The sequence below is a fragment of the Moschus berezovskii genome, chromosome 20 (assembly GCF_049115385.1).
Source record: "Moschus berezovskii isolate FMDL1 chromosome 20, NW_MosBer_1.0, whole genome shotgun sequence".
NCBI lineage: Eukaryota > Metazoa > Chordata > Mammalia > Artiodactyla > Moschidae > Moschus > Moschus berezovskii.
The window spans coordinates 25881138-25906681 of record NC_142479.1 but is presented as its reverse complement, the minus strand read 5'-3'; the positions used below and the strand labels follow the sequence as shown (position 1 = coordinate 25906681).

General features: G+C 38.6%; 1 protein-coding gene across 1 annotated transcript; it reads left to right on the top strand.

Annotated features, from left to right (window-relative positions):
• The first annotated feature begins 497 nt into the window (after positions 1–497).
• On the top strand, positions 498–25544 carry DDX52 (DExD-box helicase 52). The gene is made up of 15 exons (XM_055400739.2): positions 498–606; positions 2166–2364; positions 5913–6043; positions 7292–7477; positions 9329–9472; positions 10542–10653; positions 12709–12781; positions 13267–13470; positions 15774–15864; positions 18741–18863; positions 18982–19132; positions 19312–19387; positions 20515–20586; positions 21143–21235; positions 24969–25544. Exons 1-15 carry the CDS (start codon positions 520–522, stop codon positions 25024–25026), a joined length of 1800 nt encoding a protein of 599 aa, XP_055256714.2. The 5' UTR covers positions 498–519; the 3' UTR covers positions 25027–25544.

Below are 25544 nucleotides of genomic sequence, written 5' to 3'. Positions count from 1 at the left end.
AACCTAGGAGTGATTCCTTCCTTTCGCTCACATGAAATTCATCAGGTGCACTTAGATCTGCCTCCAAAATATCTCAGATTTACCCATTTAATTCCACCCTAGTGGAAGCTCAGCTCAGATACCACCCTAGTCCAAGCCACCACCATCATTTCTACTTTGACTGACCTCCCTGTTTCCATTTTTACCCTTGTCTCATATCACTTTTCTGATTCGGGAATTATTCTGCTTGTTTGTTAACATCTTCTATCACCACTAAAATGTAAGTTTCCTGAGGTGAGATTCGTGGTTGTTTACCAAACTATCTCTAAAGTACAGAACAGTGAGTGTCTGGCATAAGATTTGGATAAATATTTTTTTAATCAAACAAATAATGACAGACCGTAAGTCGGTAAACCCGCCAACGTCTCACAGCCAGGAGGCCCCGCCCTCTCCCCGAGCCACTTCCGCCCGCCCTAGGCCTTCTGGGGGAGGAAGTCCTCTGCGCAGGCGCTGTGAAACCGCGGAGCTTTCTGGGTAAAGATGGATGCTCATGATCTGTTTCGCCGGCTCGGTGCGGGGGCCAAATTCGACTTGAGACGCTTCTCGGCGGACGCAGCTCGATTCCAGGTATTGTGGGCAGAAGCGCGAGTAACTGAGAAGGGGTGGGAGCCGGAGAAATTGCCGACTGCTGGGGGAGCCCGCACTCAGAGACCCCATGGCCTGGTTGTGGGGCATTTTCCCTCTGAGGTTACCGCAGCCTTCTGAATAAACCGTTTACCTGTCCTTCTGTAGGCTTGGTTGGGTCTAGCAAGGAAACGTTTCACCTCCACTCCACCTCCCTGGCCGCTCTTCTGAGTTTATTGAAAGCACCGTTAGAATCTTACTTTCAAAAACTATCTTTTCTCCGAAACTGATGGAAAATGATTTGAAAACAGCAACAACCCCAGAGAGAACAGATTATTTCACGGTGGTCTTCCCGGGTTTGTCTTGGCTTGCGTGGGCATGGTTGTTTTTATTTTTCCCGCTACTTCACGGCGTATTAAGTAGTGAGAAGAACGATTTGAAATGGGCGCTCTTACAGAGGGAAAGTGGTGAGTGATAAATCGAGAGAAGTTGGGGCCCAGTTGTGAAAAATCTTGAATATCAACTTTGGTATTCGGACTGGAGACATTTTTGTGTGTGTGCCACACCTCTGTTTTTTCTTTCTCTGACGATGTAATGTAGTTGTTAAGAGTTTGAACTCTGGAACCAGATTCAGTTCAGTCGCTCAGTCGTGTCCGATTCTTTGCGACGCCATAAATCACAGCACGCCAGGCTTCCCTGTCCATCACCAAATCCCGGAGTTCACTCAAACTCACGTCCATCAAGTCGGTGATGCCATCCAGCCATCTCATTCTCTGTCGTCCCCTTCTCCTCCTGCCCCCAATCCTTCCCAGCATCAGAGTCTTTTCCAGTGAGTCAGCTGGTCGCATGAGGTGGCCAAAGTATTGGAGTTTCAGCTTTGGAACCAGATTCCGTTCCGTTCCGTCGCTCAGTCGTGTCCGACTCTTTGCGAGTCTTTGCGTAGCCTACCAGGCCTCTCCGTCCATGGGATTCTCCAGGCAAGAATACTGGAGTGGGTTACCATCTCCTTCTCCAGGGGATCTTCCCGACCCAGGAATCGAACCCGGGTCTCCCTCATTGGGGGCAGATGCTTTAACCTCTGAGCCACCAGGGAAGCCCCTGGAACCAGATTATTTAAGTTCAAATCCTGGGCCTACCAGTTACCAGTTTTGAGACCTTGGTAAAGTTACTTAACCTGTTAATGCCTCGATTTTTCTCATCTGCAATATTGCTGTTTACCTTGTTACCTTGTTAGGGTTGTTGAAGGAAGGAGGAATTTAATGTTTCTAAACATGGTTAGAAATCTGCCTGATTATGCAGTGTTATTGTTACACAGGTTAAGCATAAGTGTTAGGCTTATAAGTGTTAGTTGCTATTATGATTATTATTATTACTGTTGTAAGGTCAGAAAAGGTATCATCTTGGATTCCATTTGCCCAAACTCTTGTCAGCTCAACAGATATTTGGTGAAAGACAAAAAAGATCGGGAGTCATTGTACCCACATCCTTCCTGGCAATGCTGCTAGAGTGATAACAATGCCAAATCTGTCCATAGATTTCATTTAAAATTTTTTGGGTTTTAGATAGGAAAAAGGAAGTGTGACTTTGATTCCTCGGAGGTGCTACAAGGACTGGACTTTTTTGGAAACAAAAAGTCTGTCCCAGGTGATTGTGGGGCATTAAGAACTCATCAGGAGCTACCAGATGAAGAGAAAAAAGAAGAGAGCCAAATTGAAAGGAAGAAGGAGCAGAACAGGAAAAAGAAGAAGAAGATGACTTCAGGTTAGGGCTTGATTTATGGTTTTTGTCTTTAACTTTTTTTCATTTACAGAAATTGTACAAGCTTATAGTTACATGTCAGACAATATATGGCTGTTTGTCCTTTGATAGCAGTCAAGTCGTTTCAGGGTATTTGTGATTACAAATATTGTTACAGTAAAGATACTTGTAAACATACCTTTTTATACAGGTGCTGTTATTTCTGTAATTAGCATCCCCAAAGTGGATTCAGTGGGCGAAAGGGCACCTGCACTTCTTCCTTTGAACAGATAACTGCAAAATGACTTCCTCCAGCCATGGCAATGTTGGATACTGTTGGTCTTTTTTTTTTTTCTCCCCAATCTAATGAGTGAAACTGTTTTTCTTGATAACTGGTGAGATTGAACATCTTTTCATAGGCTTTACTGGATATCTACATTTCAAGTTTTGTGACTTGTTTGTACTTGTTGGCTATTTTTCACAATTTTTTTTTTATTACTCAACTATAGGGGTATTTGTCTTTTTCCTTGTTCATCTATTAAGTTTCCTATTCATTTTACCTTTTTGGTAAAGTAAATACTTACACATGATTTTTAAAAGTTATACAATGGTGAAAAGTATATTTTCTTCTCAAGTTTTCTCTCTAGTCTGCTGTTTCTCCAGAGGCAACCTCTGTTCATCAGTTTCTTAGATATTTTTGTAGAGATAGTCTATTGATATATATTTATACCTCCCTTTAAAAAAAACAAGTGATTGCATACTCTACATGCTGTTCTCTTCTGAAACTTCCTTCCCTCTACCCCTTTTATAAAAAAACTGTATCTTGGAATTTGTTATGAATGAGTAGGAAATGCTCTGCCTTGTTCATTTTTTTTTTTTTTACAGTTAAAAGTATTTTTATTAAAAAAGCACAAATGCAAAGATGCCTTGTTCATTTTAATACAGCGTCATATCGCCTTATACATTCCATTATTGATTTAACAAGTTCCTAAGTGGTGGGCCTTTAACTTGTTTCTCCACTTTTGCTTTTACAGTGTTGTAGTAAATGTTATTATACTTTGTGTGTATGTGTGGGTATATCTCTTTGATAAATTCTTAAAAGTGGGATATCATAGTTAACAGATAAACTTATTTTAAATTTAGATATTTAGGAATTGTCCACCAGAAACATGGTATCATTAGGAAGTCTACTGCTTTGTTCATTGAACCATAGCATAGTATCCTGTTATATATTGTAGGGAATATTCCATAAATTGATTTGGCAAGTTTCTGTGTTAGGAACATTTACTTTGTTTCCACAGTTTCGGTGACAGTGTTGCAATAAAAGTCATTTTACTTTCCTGGGTACACGGAAGTTTAATATAAAGCCTTCCATCAAGATGAATTCTAAAAAAATCTGACACCAGCTTAGGAAAAAGATTCAAATATTGGGCAACCAGAAACACATAGATATGTCCTGTAATCGTTTAGTAGCAAGTGCAGATAGACATAAAGAGTTTTAATTGGAGAATTCAAGGTCTTATGGATTAGTAATGATTCAGGTCTTTTAATACCAACTGTCTTCTCATAAAAGTGAGCATAATTTTTTTAAAAAGTCATTCCAGTTGGTGATGCCCACCAGCAGTGTATGAGAGTTTTCTTTTTCTATGATTATAATTTGCCTCCTCATGTAGTATTGCACCTTTTTTCTATTATACTATTCATGTTTCTTCTTAATTTGTTAGGGAAATTAGCTCTAGTCTAGCATACTGTGTTTACACATGTTTTCTAGTTTTTCCTGTTATAATCTTATTTATTTTTGCCATTTTATGTGTTAAATGTATCTTTTCCTTTATAATTTGTTTTTGCTTTTGTGCCCTAAGCATTAAACTTAATTTTTAAAAAAATTCTCCCATACTTTCTTATTTGTAGTTTCACTTTGTTATATAGAAATCTTTGGCCCTCTGAGATTTTATTTGGTGTAAGGAGTAAATAAGGAACTAATTTAATTTTTTTTCCAGATGGCTAGCCGATTGTTTTAATACATTGATAATCCATCTTCTCCCCATTGGATTCAGATACAGCTTTTATTGTAACTTATTTCCCAAATATATTTGGGTCTTTGGGTTCTGTTCTATTTCATTTACTTCTGATTCTTTAGTCATACACCAGTACAAGCTTGTTTTAGTTAACGTGGCCTTATGTTATAAATGGGCTTCCCTGGTGGCTAAGACAGTAAAGAATCTGCCTGCAATTCAGGAGACCTGGGTTCAGTCCCTGGGTTGGGAAGATCCCCTGGAGAAGGGAATGGCAATCCACTCCAGTATTCTTGCCTGGAAAGTCCCATAGACAGAGGAGCCTGGGTTACCAGAATCCATGGGGTCGCAAAGAGTTGGACACAACTGAGCGACTAATACTGTGTTATAAATCCCAGTATAGTAGTGTGGCATACCATGTTTGTTGATTGAGCAACTGGATACTGTCTCCCTAAAATGAGCTATAGGATCAGTGCAAATCTAATTAAAATTCTAGTAGGCTTTTTTGATAGAAATTGAGAAGAATTAAAAAATAATAATAATAAACATACACTTACCATGTGATCCACCTGTTCTGCTCCTGGAATTTACCCAACAGAAAGGAAAACCTGTGTTCTCACAAAGACTTGTATACTTGTGTTCATAGCAGCTTTGTTTGTAATACCCAAAAATATGAAATGACCCAAATGTCCCTGGACAGTGGAGGCTAGACAGATTGTATATCCATACAATGGGATACTCGCTGTAAATAAAACGTTTAAAATTATTGATACATGCTCCAACATAGATTGAATGGATGAATCTCAGGATAACTATACTAAGTGAAAGGAACCAGACTAAATTTAGTACATACTATATGATTCCATTTATATAAGATTCCGGGAAAAAATAAAGTTAATTAATCAACAATGAGAGAAAACAGGTTGTTGCCTAGGAATGGAGTAATGCATTATAAGGGGCTACAGGGAATTTTGGGAACTGATGAAATGGCCTTAAATGTGTTGATGGTTTAACAGGTGTATTGTGCTGTTGTTTAGTCACTCAGTCACGTCCAGCTCTTTTGCAACCCCATGGACTGTAGTCTGCCAAGCTCCTCTGTCCAGGGGATTTCCCAGGCAAGAATACTGGAGTGGGTTGCCATTTCCTTCGCCAGGGGATCTTCTCAGGTCAGGGATCAAACCCATGTCTACTGCATTGCAGGTGGATTCTTTGCCACGGAGCCACCAGGGAAGTCCAACAGGTATATACCTATGTCAAAACTCCTCAAAGGCATACTTTAAATATATGCAGTTTACTGTGTCTGTTGTGCCTCAGTGAAGTTGAAAAAAATTTAAAAGAAATTCCAGAAGTAGTCTCTACTAATTACTGTTCTTTGAATTTTTTAGCTATTGCGTATTTATTTTCCCACGTAAACTTCAAAGTCAGCTAGGCCAGTTACTGAAACTATCTAGTTGTATCCACTGTTACTTTTTCTTTCAGTGTGAAGGTATGGCCTGTTTGTGCCACCTAGGAATGTTGCAATTAAAATCTTTTAATTTTTTAAAAAATATATTTTAGAAATTACTTCTGAAGAAGAAGTTTCTACTATACAGTGGGTATCATCTGTGGAAGCAAAGATTGAAGATAAAAACGTTAAAAGAGAAAATAAACTAACTTCAGGAAAGTTAGAGCAGCTAAGAAAAGAAAAGGTGAGAAAAATATCTTCATCCTAATTGTTTTTCTGGCTTTGTGCCTTTTTCACTGTGCTTGGGTTTTTTTGTTCATCAAAGTATGATTTTGTTAAGATAGAAGGTTATTATAGTAGTCTAGATTTTACTTTAATGAAAACCTAAAGTAGCCTCTGTGCTGTGGCTGAGATTTTTAAAGTGTAAAATTTTTGAAAGTATCTTGGAATCTTGAAACTTAAACAGGCTCAAATTTGATAATGGGTTTAGAATTAAATTTTTTGATTTCTTATTTCCCTTTGATAAACATAAAATTGGCCCACTTTATCCTTTATGTTAAACTCACTGGTTTTGAAGAATTTCATGTGACAGGGATTTGAGAGTTGGAATTCTTAAGAAACCTTTTTTGTAACTTGGGACTAGGAGAAGTGGAATTCAGAAGAGACAACAAATATGCCATTGTCTAGTTTGCTGCACTCCTGCCATGTTGTAGATGGAGTATTGTTCAGCTCATTTAGTAATCCTGAATCCAGAATTTGGCTGTCTGGATCAGAGAGTGGGAAAACCAAAAAAAAAATCAACATCACTTGAGTCTTCTAGTGGCTGCTGCTGCTGCTGCTAAGTCACTTCAGTCGTGTCCGACTCCGTGTGACCCCATAGACGGCAGCCCATCAGGCTCCCCCGTCCCTGGGATTCTCCAGGCAAGAACACTGGAGTGGGTTGCCATTTCCTTCTCCAATGTGTGAAAGTGAAAAGGGAAAGTGAAGTCGCTCAGTCATGTCTGACTCGTAGCGACCGCATGGACTGCAGCCTACCAGGCTCCTCCGTCCATGGGATTTTCTAGGCAAGAGTACTGGGGTGGCTTGCCGTTGCCTTCTCCGCTTCTAGTGGCATTCAGTCTTAATGAGTTTAGGGTAGATCGTTAAGCATTGGCACTTGTATGCTAAGTGCCACATGAAGCAAACAGACGGACTTGGTGCCTGTCTTGTAGCGGTTTATATAAGACTGTGACTGTGACAGTAGCACATGAATATGAATAATGTTATTCATGGCATTGACACATTAAATGTGGAAAGTGTAGACAAATAGGTTTCATTGTTAGGAAGGTCATCCTTCTATGAAAGGGCGGAAGTTGTACCTAATATATCGCTTTTAGGGCCTGGAATTTAAGTCGAAAGCTTCATATGCTACTAAAGCTTATTTCAGAAACTTATTATTGCTTTACAACGTCTGGCAATGTATTTTACCAAATCCCTTTATTTTACTTTTCAGCTAAACTTCTTCCGGAATAAACATAAAATTCATGTCCAAGGAACTGATCTTCCTGACCCAATTGCTACATTTCAGCAACTTGACCAGGAATATAAAATCAATTCTCGACTGCTTCAGAACATTCTAGATGCAGGCTTCCAGATACCTACACCAATCCAAATGCAAGCCATTCCAGTTATGCTGCATGTGAGTGTGAAGGCCTCTTCATTTTCTTTCCTCTTTGAGATCGTCCCTTCTGCCTTGTTGAAATCCTTGCCATGCTCTAAACTCCATCTCTAATGCCTGTGCCTCCATAAAATTTGTCTTGATCACTACTGCTTGATGTGATCTTTTTCCTTTACCAGCACTCTTTCTCCTAACACCCAATTCTCCGTGTGTTTTCTTTTTCTTGCAACATTTACCTTACACTTTATATAGTGTGTATTTGCACTAACTGCACTTATATTTTCCATTTAACTAAAAGTGTTCATCTTCTGAAGATAGAAACTATGTTCTGTTTATCCATCATTGATGTGGTTTATAATATCCAAGAATATTTCAGAAGTACTGAATTCTTGTATATAACCTGACTTTGTTTTTAATCCCAGTACTTTAAAAGATTTTGGCCACACCGTGCAGCTTGTGGGATCTTAGTTCTCCAACCAGGGATTGTACCCACACCCTCAGCAGTGAAAGCACAGAGTCCTAATCACTGGACTGCCAGGGAATTCCCATATCCCAGTACCTTTTATTATTGAGCTATATTTAAGTACTGAAAAAATACATAGATGTTAAGTGCACAGTTTAGTGAATTTCAACAGTTTCATACCTTTCCCATTCAGTCACCACCCCACCCTCACCCAGAGGTGAGCACTCTTCTGGTTCTTTGTGTTGTTTAATCTCTCAGTTGTGTCTGACTCTGCAACCCCATCGACTGTAGCCCACCAGGCTCCTCTGTCCATGGGATTTCTCAGACAAGAATACTGAATTGGGTTGCCATTTCCTTCTTCAGGGGATCTTCCCAACCCAGGGATCCAACCCATGTCTCCTACATTCCAGGTGGATTCTATACCACTAGCCAGCAGGGGAGCCCTGTTCTGGTTCTTATTGCCATATATTATAGAATTCGTATAAATGGAATCATTCATTATGTATTCTTTTATTTTTGGTTTCTTTCTTTCACTCTATGAACTTTTTTGAGATTCCTACATGTTGCATATATCAATTTGTTACTAATATATGATATGCTGAGTAGTATTCTCTTCTATGCGTATACCGTGATTTGTTTATGCACTGTTGACAGAGGTAGGAGTTAACTTAGATTTTTGGAAATTAAGTTTTTCTGAGGTTTCTTTTTGTAATAGAGCTGACTTTTTCTCCCCACATAACCAAGACAGCCTTCCCAGTTCCAGTAGCCAAAGGGTATGAGTTCCCTCCCTCCTCATCTATATTAATCCTTTTCATTTTCTTTGGGAACTGAAATAAGAATATATTTGAAGAATTTTTTTGACTGACATTATAGCAAATTTGCTTTTAATTTTCATTAAAATGTTGTTTCTGTAGTGACCTTAGCATAAAGCTTTAAGAAGCACAGTGACTTTTTGAAGATTGTCACCTATAAATGACTGTCACTCGTGTTATCACCACTTTTTATTTTACATTTAGTCCTTCTGTTATTTATTAAAATTTTCCGTAAGGATGGAGCAATACAGATATCAGGACCAAAGTTGGTTTTCTGATTTAACTTTGATAGGGAGGATTAGGGAAAAGGAAAATTGTAATAATAGGAATATAGTTGTGAATTATCTTTGGATTTTAGTTATCTACTTTCTTTACCCAGTTCAAATTAACTTTAGTGATAATGCTCAGAAACTCCATTGGGGTGGTGGTAGCAGAGATGGGTGATGTTAGAAAAGCAAATATGGGAGAAGTTAGAAGAATGATGAGAATATGAGTATCTGGACTTGCTGTGTATAATTTTATTTTTATGGCTGGTAGCATTATTTGACTGGCACTGAAAAATACTTCTTCCTTATACTAAATATACTCTGTTTTTAGGGTCGAGAACTGCTGGCTTCTGCTCCTACTGGATCTGGAAAGACTTTGGCTTTTAGCATTCCTATTTTAATGCAGCTGAAACAACCCACAAATAAAGGCTTCAGAGCCCTGGTTATATCACCAACACGAGAACTTGCCAGCCAGGTATAACCTGTAGTTTCTGAAGAGTATGTGTTTGTGTTTGCCAGTCATCTTCCTTATTTGAGGGTAATAGAAAGGTCCAGAAGAATAAGGCCCGTGTCTTTGTCATGGTCAGGTGTTGTGTACAAAGCTTACTTCTTAGTATCTTACTGCATAAAGTCTTACAGTTTTCTAAAATATGATGATCTTAGCATTTATACTTTGGTATATGCTGTAAGATCCTTGTAGTTGGAAGGCTACTATAATATATGTGTTAGTTGCTTAGTTGATCGCTTCTTGGCCTTTTGGGCAAGATCAAGTGTTAGTTGCTTAGTCGAGTCCAACTCTGCAAGTCCATGGACTGTAGCCTACCAGGCTCCTCTGTCCATGGATTCTCCAGGCAAGAATCCTGGAGTGGGTTGTCATTCCCTTTTCCAGGTGGTCTTCCCTACCCAGGGATCAAACCTGGGTCATCTGCATTGCAGGCAGATTCTTTACTGTCTGAGCCACAGACAGTAGTGGGAAGTGGTCTGTAATATATAGAAAGAAAGTTAAGTCGCTCAGTTGTGTTCGACTCTTTGTAATCCCTTGGACTGTCGTCTACCAGGCATCTTTCTCCATGGGATTTTCCAGGCAAGAGTACTGGAGTGGGTTGCCATTTCCTTCTCCACTGTAATATATAGTTCCTCTTTAAAACTTTTTTTTTCTCACCTAGAAAAAAGGAAACCTCACCTCAGTTTTTGAGAAAGTAAAACTGTACAGTGATCCATTCGACTCTCTCTGTGCGCTTAATGTAAACACATGCCAAGTATGAAATCATTTTGAAACGGTACTTTATTCTTAAAAACAATTCAGAGTTGAAGAGTTTTTATTTTATCTCTTGGAACTGGTTTACTAGACCTGAAAACACTACTGAATCTTATTTGGCATTGAAGTTCCAAAATGCCAGGATTCCAAGTTAATCTACAGATTACCATAAGCTTAATTTCAGGTATTCATGGGTTGAAACTAGATTTATTTTATAAATTCTAAAAAAGTGACTATACATCTTATCCAAGTATTTCAGCAGCTGATGTTTTTATTTCTGTTTTAGATTCACCGAGAGTTAGTAAAACTGTCCGAGGGAACAGGATTCAGGATACACATGATCAACAAAGCAGCAGTTGCAGCCAAGAAATTTGGACCTAAATCAGCTAAGAAATTTGGTAAGGGATTACTAGGTGACACCAATTGTAAAGAATCCACCTGCCAGTGCAAGAGACTCTGGTTCAATCCCTGGGTGGGGAAGATCCCCTGGAGGAGGAAATGGCAACTGACTCCAGTATTCTTATCTGGAAAATTCCATTGACAGAGGAGCCTGGCAGGCTCCATGGGGTCACAGAGTCTGACACAACTGAGCATGCATTCAAGAGGATGGAAGTTGTAAATTCAGTTCAGTTCATGCTTGAAATGTAAGGGGTTTAGAAATTACAAATATCCTAATTGCCACCTAAAATTTCTTGAAGTGTAGTTAGTTTGATTTTTAGAAAAGCTGAAGGAAATCTCCTCTCACCCAGTAGTTACATAAATATATACCAGGGGTTCTCCACCTCATCCTCCACCCCAGGGATATTTGGCAATATATGGAGATATTTTGTCACAGCTGGGGAGAGGTGCTACTATTAGAGGGATAGAAGCCAGAGATACTATTACACATCCTGCAGTGCACAGAACAGCCTCCTACAACAAGGAGTTGTCTGAACCAAAATGTCTGTAGTACTGAGGCTGAGAATCCCTGCTTTATTCTATTGGTTATTAACCTGCCATGGAGATATTCTGCAGATAAGACTGGCTTACATCCCTGCTCTTAATGTCCACCAGAGAAACTCTTTTACTTGGTTTTTATCTTGAGCTTCTGAATAAAGTTCCATTTAAGGAAAGTATATTCCTGAAAAACAAACGAATGTTTGGAAAGCAGACTGTTGGATGATTGTATTCTTGCCTCTTAGAGGCCAAATTCAGTTCATTCGCTCAGTTGTGTCCAGCTCTCTGCAACCCCATGGACTGCAGCATGCCAGACCTCCCTGTCCATCACCAACTCCTGGACTTTACCCAAACTCATGTCCATTGAGTCGGTGATGCCATCTAACCATCTCATCATCTGTTGTCCCCTTCTCTTCCTGCCCTCAATCTCTTCCTTTGCCGGCATCGTGGTCTTTTCAAATGAGTCAGCTCTTTGCATCAGGTGGCCGAAGTATTGGAGTTTCAGCTTCAACATCAGTCCTTCCAGTGAACACCCAGGACTGATCTCCTTTAGGATGGACTGGTTGGATCTCCTTGCAGTCCAGGGGACTCTCAAGAGTCTTCTCCAACACCACAGTTCAAAAGCATCAATTCTTCAGCACTCAGCTTTCTTTATAGTCCAGCTCTCACATTCATACACGACTACTTGAAAAACCATAGCTTTGACTAGACAGACCTTTGTTGACAAAGTAGTGTCTCTGCTTTTTAATATGCTATGCAGGTTGGTCATAACTTTCCTTCCAAGGAGTAAACGTCTTTTAATTTCATGACTGCAATCACCACCCGCAGTGATTTTGGAGCCCCAAAAAATAAAGTCGGCCACTGCTTCCACTGTTTGCCTATCTATTTCCCATGCAGTGATGGGACCGGATGCCATGATCTTGGTTTTCTGAATGTTGAGCTTTAAGCCAACTTTTTCACTCTCCTCTTTCACTTTCATCAAGAGGCTTTTTAGTTCCTCTTCACTTTCTGCCATAAGGTGGTGTCATCTGCATATCTGAGGTTATTGATATTTCTCCCAGCAATCTTGATTCCAGCTTGTGCTTCTTCCAGCCCAGCATTTCTCGTGATGTACTCTGCATATAAGTTAAATAAGCCGGTGACAATATACAGCCTTGACATAAACTCCTTTTCCTATTTGGAAGCAGTCTGTTGTTCCATGTCCAGTTCTAACTGTTGCTTCCTGACCTGCATACAGGTTTCTCAAGAGGCAGGTCAGGTGGTCTGGTATTCCCATCTCTTTCAGAATTTTCCGCAGTTTACTGTGATCCAGGCAGGTCAAGTAAAAGAGTAAGGATTTAGTAGTTTATGCTATAATGAATTAAAAAAATATGTACATTAGTTTGTTGTGTTATTGGTATAGTGCATATCAGCACTTCTCCCCACTTGAGGTTATTAACTGAAATGCAGGGGGCTTAGTCCCCTAGTTCAAGAGGGATGAATGTTTTGCAATTTGTACCATTTGTTTTTGCTTACAGATATCCTTGTGACTACTCCAAATCGACTAATCTATTTATTAAAACAAGATCCTCCAGGAATAGACTTAACAAGGTACATTACTTTAATAATGTCTTTTATGTTTGTTTTTCATTAAGTTGATTATATTTTGTCCTCAACTGTAGTATCATATTTGTATTATTGCCCTTTGGAGCTTACTGTCTGCCAGCTTTCAGTCACTGTTGGTGCTGAGAAAAAAGTAGCTATCTGGTCTGGAATGAAGTTAACAGATTCTGATAAGCAATTAGTACAGAGTTCCCCTAGAAATTTTCACATCTTTCAGCAGTGGTTTATGTGAGGTTCTGACATTGCCAGTGGAACTTCATATCCTTTGGGTCTAATGGAGTAGATACATTAATTTATGTTGATGTTGTTTTACCTTTTTATTGCTTATTTTTCTTGTACCTTTTTTGGTACAATATATAGATCTGAGAAGTGTCATTGTGGTTTGACTTCTTCATGTGTTCCCACAGTTTAGTGATGTGTCCTGGATCTTTCAGTTCAATAAACCACAGATGTTTGTTGTTGTTGTTTCTTAGTGTTGAATGGCTGGTAGTAGATGAATCAGATAAACTGTTTGAAGATGGCAAAACTGGGTTCAGAGACCAGCTGGCTTCCATTTTCTTGGCCTGTACATCACACAAGGTGAAGAGAGCTATGTTCAGCGCAACTTTTGCCTATGATGTTGAACAGTGGTGCAAACTGAACTTGGACAATGTCATTACTGTATCCATTGGAGCAAGGTAATTCTTCTTCCTTGTTATCCCACTGATGTAAAAAAAAACAAAACATACAAGTCATTATTTTAGACTAAAAGAGACAGGTTGTGTGGCCTAAGATTAATAAAAAGAGTTTTACTAAAAGAAACATATTCTTTAAAGTCAAGATTGATTAAGGATAGTCTGAGTTAGAATAATCTAAAGGGATATTCTCATATTGTCATGTAGTTATTACTGTCAAGTATGACCATGAGCTCTGTGGCCCCCCAGAGGATTTAATCTCTTTGATGGCTTAACTCAGTAGGGCTGAGAGAAGGAAGCTGATGTTACTGAGCCACTTGATTTATAATTCCTTTTTAAAAATATTTTGGGGTGCATTTATGCTAAATGGTAGGAAAAAAGTTTTATGAAATTATAATACTGCCCCTTGATATACTATAGTGCAACCCATGAAATGGTATGGAGCTTCCCTGGTGGCTCAGACAGTAAAGAATTTGCCTGCAGTGCAGGAGACCTCTGTTCAGTTGCTGGGTTGGGAAGATTCCCTGGAGAAGGGAATGACTATGTACTCCAGTATTGTTGCCAGGAGAATGGAAATGAAGTAGTAAAAGTGAAGATTGTAGCTGTATGAAAAAGTGCTTGTAATACCACGTTAAGTAAAAAGCCAAATGAAATAATAAAGAATACCCTATCTACTTCCAACTTAAAACTCCTGTGTATAAAAAGAAAAGCATAAATATAATTATGAAGGAGATAACAGAATGGAAGAAGTATTTATACATAGTGTAGTATATTACAGTGGCTTATAGAGTGTTAATAAAGCCTTAATATACCTCACTCCCAACTATCTGTTTTTAAATATACCTTTGCTATCATTATGAAAAAAATTTAGCCATATGAAGCAACCTTTAAAATGTTCTCATTTTACCCAATAATTTTACTTTTAGAAGGATTTTGAAAGTAATTGGAAACATGAAAATATGTGACTGGAACATAGCAAAGTATCAGAATTTATCCTAAAATGGTAGAATTGTGGGCAATTTGTTGTTTATATCTTAATTTTTTTAACTGAAATAACATTTTTATCATCAGAACAGAACATTTAAAGACTTAAATAGACATTTCTCTGAAGAAGGCATCCAGATGGCCAATAGGCACATGAGAAGATGCTCAACGTCACTAATTATTAGAGAAATGCAAATGAAAACTACAATGAGGTACCACCTCACACCAGTCAAAATGGCCATCATCAAAAAGGCTACAAAGAATAAACGCTGGAGAGAGTGTAGAGGAAAGGGAACTCTCCTCCACTGTTGGTGGGAATATAAATTGGTGCAGCCACTATGGAGAACAGTATGGAGAGTTCTTAAAAAATTAAAAATAGAGTTGCCATATGATACATCAGTCTTACTCCTGGGCATACATCCAGAAGAAACTAATTTGACAAGCTACATGCACCCCAGTGTTCATATCAGCACTATTTTTAACAGCTGAGATGTGGAAACAGTCTCAATGTCCACTGACAGATAAATGGATAAAGATGTGATGTGTGTGTATACACACATACACACATATACACACATACACAGTGGAATGTTACTCAGCCACAAAAAAGAATGAAATAATGCCATTTGCAGCAACGTGGATGGCCCTAGAGATTACACTAAGTCAGAGTAAGATAAATATGATATTGCTTATGTGTAGAATCTGAAAATGATACAAATGAACTTCTTTACAAAACAGAAACAGACTTATGGACTTAGAAAACAAACTTATGAATACCAAAGAGGAAATTGGGGGGAGGGATAAAGTAGGAGTTTAGGATTAGCAGATGCAAACTTCTAAAGGTAAAATACATTAACCACATATAATTACCTGTAATGGAAAAGAATTTGAAGAAGTGTGTGTGTCATACACAGACTTCTTCAGATTCTTTTCCATTATATATATATATGAAACTGAATCACCAGAGATTAACACAACATTGTAAATCAACTGTACTTGAACTAAAAAACTTGGGTATAACACAGGGAGCTGTGTGACAACCGAGAGGGGTAGGATAGGGAGGGAGGGGACATATGTATACTTCTGACTGATTCACGTTATTAAATGGCAGAACACAGCACAACATTGTAAAGCAATTATTCTCTAGGTAAAAGTGAATTTCAGAAAATGTTGTCTTTAAAATATAAATGATTAGGTACTTATATTGATAATGGGAAAAGTCATTCTGTTGCCGTTGTGTGTAAATGTTTTCATTTATTTAAAACTTACGGGGAAAACCAAGATTGGCTCTCACAAACTGCAGGGTATGTTTTTCTTCTCAGGAATTCTGCAGTAGAGACGGTAGAACAAGAGCTTCTCTTTGTTGGTTCAGAGACTGGAAAACTACTGGCCATGAGAGAACTTGTTAAAAAGGTAAATTTGGGCTGCATTTTCAAATTTTGGCGAAGTTCACCAAGCTTTGTATTACTAATGGGAGGCTGAGCACATTTTCCTGCATCGTGTTTAGTAATCCAGTGGCAAATCAGTAAGAAGCACATTGGAGCAACTCGTTTCAAGTAGAAGAGGCTCATCTCTTAGAATAAAGTTAAGTTTTCTGTCCCCAGGTCAGGGTAGGCTGGGATAAGACCTAGCTGATGCCCTGAAAGCCTCCTTTTTCCACATCTGTGAACTGGCAGATCTCAGAGATACTGGGTGTTCAGTTCCAGATCACCACAGTAAAGCCAGTATCACAATTAAGTGAGTCACAGGAATTTGGGAGATTTCCCAGTGCATAGGAAAGTCACATGTACACTATGCTGTAGTCACGTGTGCAATGGCATTATGTCTGGGAAAAATAACAATGTATACACCTTAATTAAAAATACTTCATTGCTAAACTTGCTAACCATCACCTTCAGTGTGTCAGTAACATCAAAGAGGACTGACCACAGCTCACCGTGGCACATATAATAATTATGAAAAAGGTTGAAATATTGTAAGAATTACCAAAATGTGCTACAGAGACAAGAAGTAGGCAAAGGGTGTTGGGAAAAACATAGTGTCAATAGACTTGCTTGAACATAGGGTTGCCAGAAACCTTTGATTTATGAAAAACTCATTATCTGCAAAGTGCAATAAAACAAGAGTATGCCTATATATCGAAATCTCCCCCTACCAATCTGCTGCTTTCATGCAGAACTGGGACCTTATATGAGTAGGCCCCTCTAGAGTGGGTTTTTTTGTTTTATTACTAAATTAGTGAAAATATAGAACTTAGAATAGTGCTTGGCACATTGTGCTATATTTGTTAGTTTTGCCAGTAATGATATCACTTGGCAATAGGAAATGGAAGGTTTTCACAGATATTTACGTCACAATAAACTGGAAAATTCTGAAAGAGATGGGAATACTAGACCACCTGACCTGCCTCTTGAGAAACCTGTATGCAGGTCAGGAAGCAACAGTCAGAACTGTACATGGAACAACAGACTGGTTCCAAATAGGAAAAGGAGTACGTCAAGGCTGTATGTTGTCACCTTGCTTATTTAACTTATATGCAGAGTACATCATGAGGAACGCTGGGCTGGAAGAAGCACAAGCTGGAATCAAGATTGCCAGGAGAAATATCAATAACCTCAGATATGCAGATGACACTACCCTTATGGCAGAAAGTGAGGAGGAACTAAAAAGCCTCTTGATGAAAGTGAAAGAGGAGAGTGAAAAAGTTGGCTTGAAGCTCAACATTCAGAAAACAAAGATCATGGCATCTGGTCCCATCACTTCATGGGAAATAGATGGAAAAACAGTGGAAACAGTGTCAGACTTTATTTTTTTGGGCTCCAGAATCACTGCAGATGCTGATTGCAGCCATGAAATTAAAAGACGCTTACTCCTTGGAAGGAAAGTTATGACCAACCTGGACAGCATATTAAAAAGCAGAGACATTACTTTGCAAACAAAGGTCCGTCTAGTCAAGGCTATGGTTTTTCCTGTGGTCATGTATGGATGTGAGAGTTGGACTGTGAAGAAAGCTGATCGCCGAAGAATCGATGCTTTTGAACTGTGGTGCTGGAGAAGACTCTTGAGAGTCCCTTGGACTGCAAGGAGATCCATCCAGTCCATTCTAAGGGAGATCAGTCCTGGGTGTTCATCGGAAGGAATGATGCTAAAGCTGAAACTGCAATACTTTGGCCACCTCATGTGACAAGTTGACTCACGGGAAAAAACTCTGATGCTGGGAAAGGTTGGGGGCGGGAGGAGAAGGGGACGACCGAGAATGAGATGGCTGGATGGCATCGCCGACTCTGTGGACATAAGTTTGAGTGAACTCCGGGAGTTGGTGATGGACAGGGAGGCCTGGCGTGCTGTGATTCATGAGGTCGTGGAGAGTCGGACACGACTGAGCGACTGAACTGAACTGAACTGATACTCTAGGATTTTTAGCCATGTATGAACTTGAGTTTTGTGAACCTTCTGAAATTGTGTGAATGTCTGGTTGCCTATTAGACAGCTTCATATCTTTCATTAGATTCTGAAAGGATGTGTGGACCATAATAACACAGTCAAGTCCTAATGCTGACAGTTGAAAATATAGAAAACTGGTTTGAGAGAGAAGCAGGGTTTGATGATACAAAATGTAAAAATCATTTACTTAGAGCTGGTTGTTATAACTTAAATTTTGTCTGACTTGATAAGATAAAGCTTATTTTGAGAGAACTGAGAACCAGTCCATGGGGTCGCTACAAGTCAGACATGACTGAGCAACTTCACTTTCACTTTTCACTTTCACACATTGGAGAGGGAAATGGCAACCCACTCCAGTGTTCTTGCCTGGAGAATCCCAGGGACGGGGAAGCCTGGTGGGCTGCCATCTATGGGGTCGCACAGAGTCGGACACGACTAAAGTGACTTAGCAGCAGCAGCAGCAGCAGAGAACCAGGGACTAAGCTTTGGGGAATACCCACAATCAGGATAAATAATGGATTAAAGTGACAATTATTATATTTTAAGAAGGAACAGAAATGTTCTGAGGCACAGAAGCAAACGTTTATTTCAAGGAGTGGACATCCATTGCTGTAGGAAGGTGAAGGGGGATTAATCATACAAGATTTTTGGAATGAACAAAATGGAGAGTACTGTTGATGTTGAGCAAGAAAAGCCCACTGTAGAGAATTGATGCTGAGGAAGATGGAGGCAGACTTAGACCACAAGTCTAAGAAATTTGGCAATTTCTAAATTGAAATGAATTAAAATCTTAGTAAACGATGCAGTTATATTCTTAGTTATGGGTTATGTGTGTTTTCTTTTAGGGTTTCAATCCACCTGTTCTTGTTTTTGTTCAGTCCATTGAAAGGGCTAAAGAACTTTTTCATGAGCTCATATATGAAGGTATTAACGTGGATGTTATTCATGCAGACAGAACACAGCAACAGGTAAAGTCAAATGTAAACTTTCAATAACAAAAAACAATTAAGTACTGGCATTTATGAAGCACTTGTTTTCCATTCCCAGAGTGGTATTAAAATATTTGTTGTATGTTCTGTTAACCAGAGAGATAACACAGTCCACAGCTTCAGAGCAGGAAAAATCTGGGTTCTTATTTGTACAGCCTTGCTAGCCAGAGGGATCGATTTTAAAGGTGTGAACTTGGTTATCAACTATGACTTTCCAACCAGCTCAGTGGAATATATCCACAGGATAGGTGAGTCATGTGTCCCCACCCCCTACTCATCTGTCTTCGCACGTCTACCAGAGTCCCATCAGCGTGTTCTTTTTCAGTCCTGTAAAAGTCCAGTGACTTGTATATGTGAATCTTGAAGGTCCCATTCCCCTCAAAACTGAGGTTTTTTGTTTGTTTTTTAATGGTCTGATTTCTCTTAGGTCGAACTGGGAGAGCTGGGCATAAAGGAAAAGCTGTTACATTTTTCACTGAAGATGATAAACCATTATTAAGAAGGTAAGTTAGGAGAAATACCTTAGCATTAAGTTGGCAAAATTGGTTCATTATTCTTATACACAATTAATAGATAATTACAAAATGGCTGTGTCCCAAATTCTGTCATGGTATTAGTCAACCAAATGTTAGCCATGAAAGAAAAATGATCTAAAGGCTTTGTTTTTGTCCTTCCATTGTTAGATTTTGGAAGTATTCACAAGAGAATATTCGTTTAATATTCATTTATGTCTTTAGTCCCAGGTCACCTGTCGTAGAGGAAAAACTGTTTTAGTAACACACTCCAGTATTGTTCAGTTGTAGCCCCTTGAAGCCTGGGTAACCTATGATAGATATATTTTTAGAATCTCATCTTAATTTAGCCCATCATTGTAGATGTTAATGTAAAAGCTGAGTTATATTTCCTACACTTGGGCTGCCTACAGAAATCTTAGGCTGATGAAAACTGACCGCAGTTCATATTTTTAACAAATGAAATCAAGCTGTGGATCGAGGTGGTTTGTACATTGACCTGTTTCTCAATCGTGGCACAGGTTTTGATTTGTGCCATCTGAGCCTTGGCTCTGTCAACCTTGGTTTTGTCGTGAGCAGATTTTCATGTGATACGTAGGGGACTATATTCCAGCAGCCTTGATTCACCTGAGGTCTCCTCAGCAGCTCTAAGCATGTGACTCTGATGACCCCCCCAAATCAGTGTGTGCCCTTCAGTTTTCTTTTCCATTTGGGAAATGGGGATAATGATGACTTTTACTACAAAAGCTTGTTAAGGATTGAATAAGTAACTGTACATGAGAAGCTCGAGTTGACCAAGCCCTATGATTTAAAAACTTTAAGTGTGTCTCTGACTTCAGCATTTCATCCAAGATCGGGCTGTGCTGGTTAGGGCTTGATACACGTTGAGTAGAAGCAGCTGCTATTAAAATTATTCATCAGTACCTTGATTTCAGCCCAGCAGACTGTCGTCTCAGTAGTCCGATATGATTGCTTCTGGTAATAATTCATCAGAACACTTTACTGGACTCCTTTCTTGTTTGTGTGGTCTTAGTTCCTCTTCTGTTGTGCAGAGGCTCTAAGTACATGAATAACAGTTTGACAAGATACAAATTTATGTTAACCGGTACCTTTTTCAGTGTTGCCAATGTTATCCAGCAGGCTGGATGTCCTGTCCCAGAATACATAAAAGGTTTCCAGAAACTACTAAGGTACAATCTTGAATTTACTTGGGAGTTTTTCTCTCTTTGCATGTACATTCTTACTTTCACACTCGTACATTATATTTCTATCAACACTACTATTTTAGAACATTTTAAAGTAAAAACTTTCCTCTTAAATATTTGTGAATACTGTGTGTTCTTTCCCTGTCAGTTTTTCATCCTTGAAATTTTAAATACTCAGATTTTTTCAATATTATTAAATGTGAGTGAAATATGGTTAGATTTTAATTCTTAAAGCTAATAAAAAGTAGTTAATCGGCCAGAATCAGGCTCTAGTGCTTATTGGCAGGATATGAGAGTGACACATTACATATTTTAATCATAATCAGTGCCTTTTTAAAAATTGGTTGAATTTCATCTCTTTGGATTACCACTCTAAATACTATTAGGTAAACTAGTATATTAAAGTGGATACAGTGTTGTCACTGTAAACCAGTAAGTAGATAAACAAATTTTGTGACCAAGAACCAAAACTAGTTTTAGTTTTAACTCTCTAAATTAAGTTGCACTTAATTCAGTTCTTTCTTCTCTTTGTAACTTCCAGTAAACAAAAGAAAAAGATGATTAAGAAGCCCTTGGAAAGGGAGAGCATTAGTACAACTCCGAAATATTTTTTAGAAAAAGCTAAGGATAAACGGTAAGTGTATGGTAAAAATTAGTTTGACTCTGTCATATTCATATAACATGGGCATTATTTTTCCTTAGGATAGATTTTTAGAAATAAAATTTGATAGGTCTGCAGTCCATTATGGAGAAGGAAATGGCAACCTGCTCCAGGATTCTTGCCTGGAAAATTCCATGGACAAAAGAGCCTGGGGGGCTACAGTCCATGGGGTTGCAAAGGGTTGGACACAACTCAATGACTAAACATTAACAACAGTCTATAATAGAATATAATAAAAGTAATACATCTGAGGTTGCTAATGATTTGGAAACTTGGTTAATTCATTCTTGGAATTTGTCTGAATATATTAATGATTTTTTTTCCATCTTTGGAAATATGATTTCAGTTCACTGTGAATTAGAATTGCACTGTCCACTATCTCCACATGGACTTCCCAGGTAGCACTAGTGGTAAAAGACCTGCCTGCCAGGGCAGGAGACTAAAGAGACGCAGATTCAATCCCTGGGTCGGGAAGATCCCCTGCAGGAGGCCATGGCAACCCACTCCAGTGTTCTTGCCTGGAGAATCCCATGGACAGAGGAGCCTGGCGGGCTACAGTCCATGAGGTCACAAAGAGTCGGACACGACTGAAGCGACTTAGGACACATGCACCCACTATCTCCACGCAGCCTGCTTCGGGACACACTACTGAGGCCACTTGTTAGGACTGTCACCTCACGTCAGTGGGGTCTTTCTTGAAGCTTCGTATTCTGGAGATGATTTCAGTAGGATTTACAGTGAAGCATGTTGAAACATCTCTGAAAAGTATAATTTGAGTAAATTATAAATTTATTTATGTGTAAATTATAAAACTTATGATTTACATATTTATATGAAATATACAAATTTGTTTATATATAAACTATAAATTTGAGTAAACTATAAGTTCAGTCATTTAGCTTAATGTTTTGAGGATTTCAAAGTACAGTTTTTTTCTTTTTTTTAGAGTGTACACAGGACTACCTTTTTTGCCTATCACTACTAGGAAACCATGATCTTGTAGGGGTAGACTGAAATATTCTGCATAGTACTATTTCCATTTTTTAAGAAAAATGACACTTTAAATTCTGTCAGTGCCAGTTAATATATAACATATATAAAATGTGGGCATTTACCAAGTACTTACTGTCCATCTTTATCCTTACTGCATATATCTGTATTATATATGTACTGCATACATAATATGTAGTAAGGTGTACAAAGGGTGTGAAATGAGACCCCTTTCCTGAAGTTAGGGAAAGGAGATTAGTATACATGAAAAAAATAATTAGAAAATAATTTTTAAGTAAAATAGAAGCTAGAGAAGGAAAAATCATTATGAATTGGTGTCATTTACAAAAAGTTTTACAGAAGTAGAATTATCTTTAGGGATAGGTAAAATTTAGGCATGTAGAAGGAACAAAGTGAACCCAGGTGAGAAAACTGGCCTGCACTTTCCTTCTGAGTGAAAGAGCCTGACATTTGGATTAATTGTGGGAAGTCATGTTCAACCCCAGTACAGGGCGTATAAAGAGTGTCTCAAGGGGTTTAGTGGTTTTAAGCTTTAATAACTTGGGAGGAATAAATGTTACAATCTTAACGAAAATACATCACTAGAAAAACTAATTTGTACCTAATCAGTTTTGTGCCTTAAGGACTGATGCTGAAGCTGAAACTCCAATACTTTGGCCACCTCATGCGACGGACTCACTGGAAAAGAGTCTGATGCTGGGAGGGATTGGGGGTGGGAGGAGACGGGGACGACAGAGAATGAGATGGCTGGATGGCACCACCGACTCGATGGACATGAGTTTGAGTGAACTCCAGGAGTTGGTGATGGACAGGGATGCCTGGCATGCTGTGATTCATGGGGTCGCAAAGAGTCGGACACGACTGAGCGACTGAACTGAACTGAACTGAATGCATTTTTTTTTTTTCTTCTTTGTGGCAACAGTTCCTGGGTGGATTGGTAGAGGATTAGTAGATCAGTGCATCGTCACAGGAGGTTGCCCTGCTTTGTCACCTTATCTGTCTCACTAGACTTTTTATTGCGATGAGCTATTTCTTAATTGTTTCATGTATATCAGAACCTCATTCTTGGGTGATCGTAAAGCTCGCATTGAAAGCGCAATCCTTTCAGGTACTGACTAGCAGCTGAGGAAAGTTTGTACAAAGACGGAAAATCAACTAGAGCATGAGATCATGGCTCTGTTGAACTGTAATAAAAAATACTGATATTTTACATTATATTTTAATTGTTCATTTTTATAAGTCCGTAGCCTTTATGCCCGAAGTTATTAAAACTTAAGACTGCACTAAGACTTTGAGGACACTTGATATAAATCTGTCCCTAGCCCCTGCTTAAGATGCTCTGGCTGTCTATTTTCTTCACATTTAAAAACCATACTTCTTAACATAGCATACACATAAGAGCTGATCTGACACCAGCTTACCTTTCCACTGCAGATGTTGCTATAATGATCCTACTCACACCTGTGGCCTCAGCTCTGTGCTGATTACTCTTAAATCCATATCTTCAGACCCCGCTTCCCTGCTGAGTAATAAACCTAAATCCTGTTGCCTAGTGGACCTCACTTCAGGCACTGCAAACTCACCCTGGTGTAGTAGAGGGTGGAGGAGACTGGATTTGGAGCAAGAAGAACTGGCTCTAATATCACCTCATCCTGTGTGATTTTGAACAAATCACTTCACATCTTTAAGCCTCTTTACCCATATATATAATGGAAATAGTTATATAAATAATAACTCTGCCTCTGTTAGTGAAGGATTAAGTGAGTTGATTGGCATTACTCTATTGTGGTATGCAAATGTTGATTCTTTTCTCAAAAGTTTTTTTCTTGGGTTAAGAGTTGGTTGATACAAATTGCCATGTTATGGTTCTGCCTTGAAACAGCACAATGAAGTATATCAGTGTATTCTGTGATTCTTTATGAAGCTTCTATGTTGTGTTGTTTAGTGTCTGCCACAGGGTGTCCTTTGGGCCAGATGTGGCACAGTTAAATGCAGTTATCATCTCATGAAATGCAGATGCAGATGAAATGTCTTTAGTGCTACAACATTTTACCTAACTTTTTGTATGTTTCTGACTGTGCGTTGTTTTCCAAAGCTGTTCCTAGCTCACCATGAGGCTTTATGGATTGTTATGTATTATAAATGTTCTTTATTAGACAGACTACTGTGTTTCTTCTCATTTATTAAAAGTTAAGTAGAAAAATAAACTAATTTTAATATCCAAAAAAAAAAAGAGTTGGTTGATGGCATTCACCATTCACCAAACTCTAAAATCAGAATATTGGAGTTCATATCTAATATTATCAGTGCGTGATGATCTGCAAGGTACTCAACCACTCCACCTCATTTTCCACATCTGTACAACGAGGATACTAATAGAATCTTTTTCATAAGTTAGAAGATCTGAGCTAATACATATAAAGCACTTGTAACAGTGTCTAGCACTTAATCAGTGTGAACTCTTTTTATTAGGTCAGAATCTGTCTTTTATGCCATGTTGTAATGTAGTTTATTGTGGTGTTTCTGTATCACTTAGTTGGATGTGTTTTTCTAAAGGGCAGAGACATAGCTTTGTGTTCCTAATGTCTCATAGACTTGATTGTAGCGGTTTCAGTAAATGTTTATTAAACTGGTAGAGCTTTGGAAAGTACATATATCCAAAATTTCTAATTCAACTTTCCTTTCATTGTCACAGGAAAAAGGTCACTGGTCAGAACAGCAAGAAGAAAGTAGCTCCTGAGGACAAAAGTTAAAAACAGACTTTTAAAAGAGCTAAATCACAAATGTGATTTTATAATTCCAGCATGAATGTTTTTCTCATGGAATATATCATCTTACAGTTATCTGTACCAAACATTTGAAGTCAACCACAAAAACATGGGACTGGTGAAAAATGATCCTAAATTCTCAGTGTATCATGTCAAGCTTTAATTCGTAGGTGATTTTTAAATGATTATACAATGGAAAACACATTCATTGACATCCGTGTGGTTTGAGTCCAGAGTGATACTTCTTATAGAAGAACTTCTTATAGAAAGCTTATTCTAAAAGTAACAACACCCAAATGTGGTAAGCTGGATTTTTCCCTTCAAGTGTGAAGGAATATGTGTATATGCTGTGGATAGGCATTTGGAACCACATTGCAAAGTAAAGTCTTGAGATTGAATTCCCCTTCCTACCCACTCTTTTTTGGGGTGTGGTGGGAGGGAAATGGACAAGAGACAACACGAGCTGTCTACTAAGAATAAACCTACTCATCTATTTCGCTGTT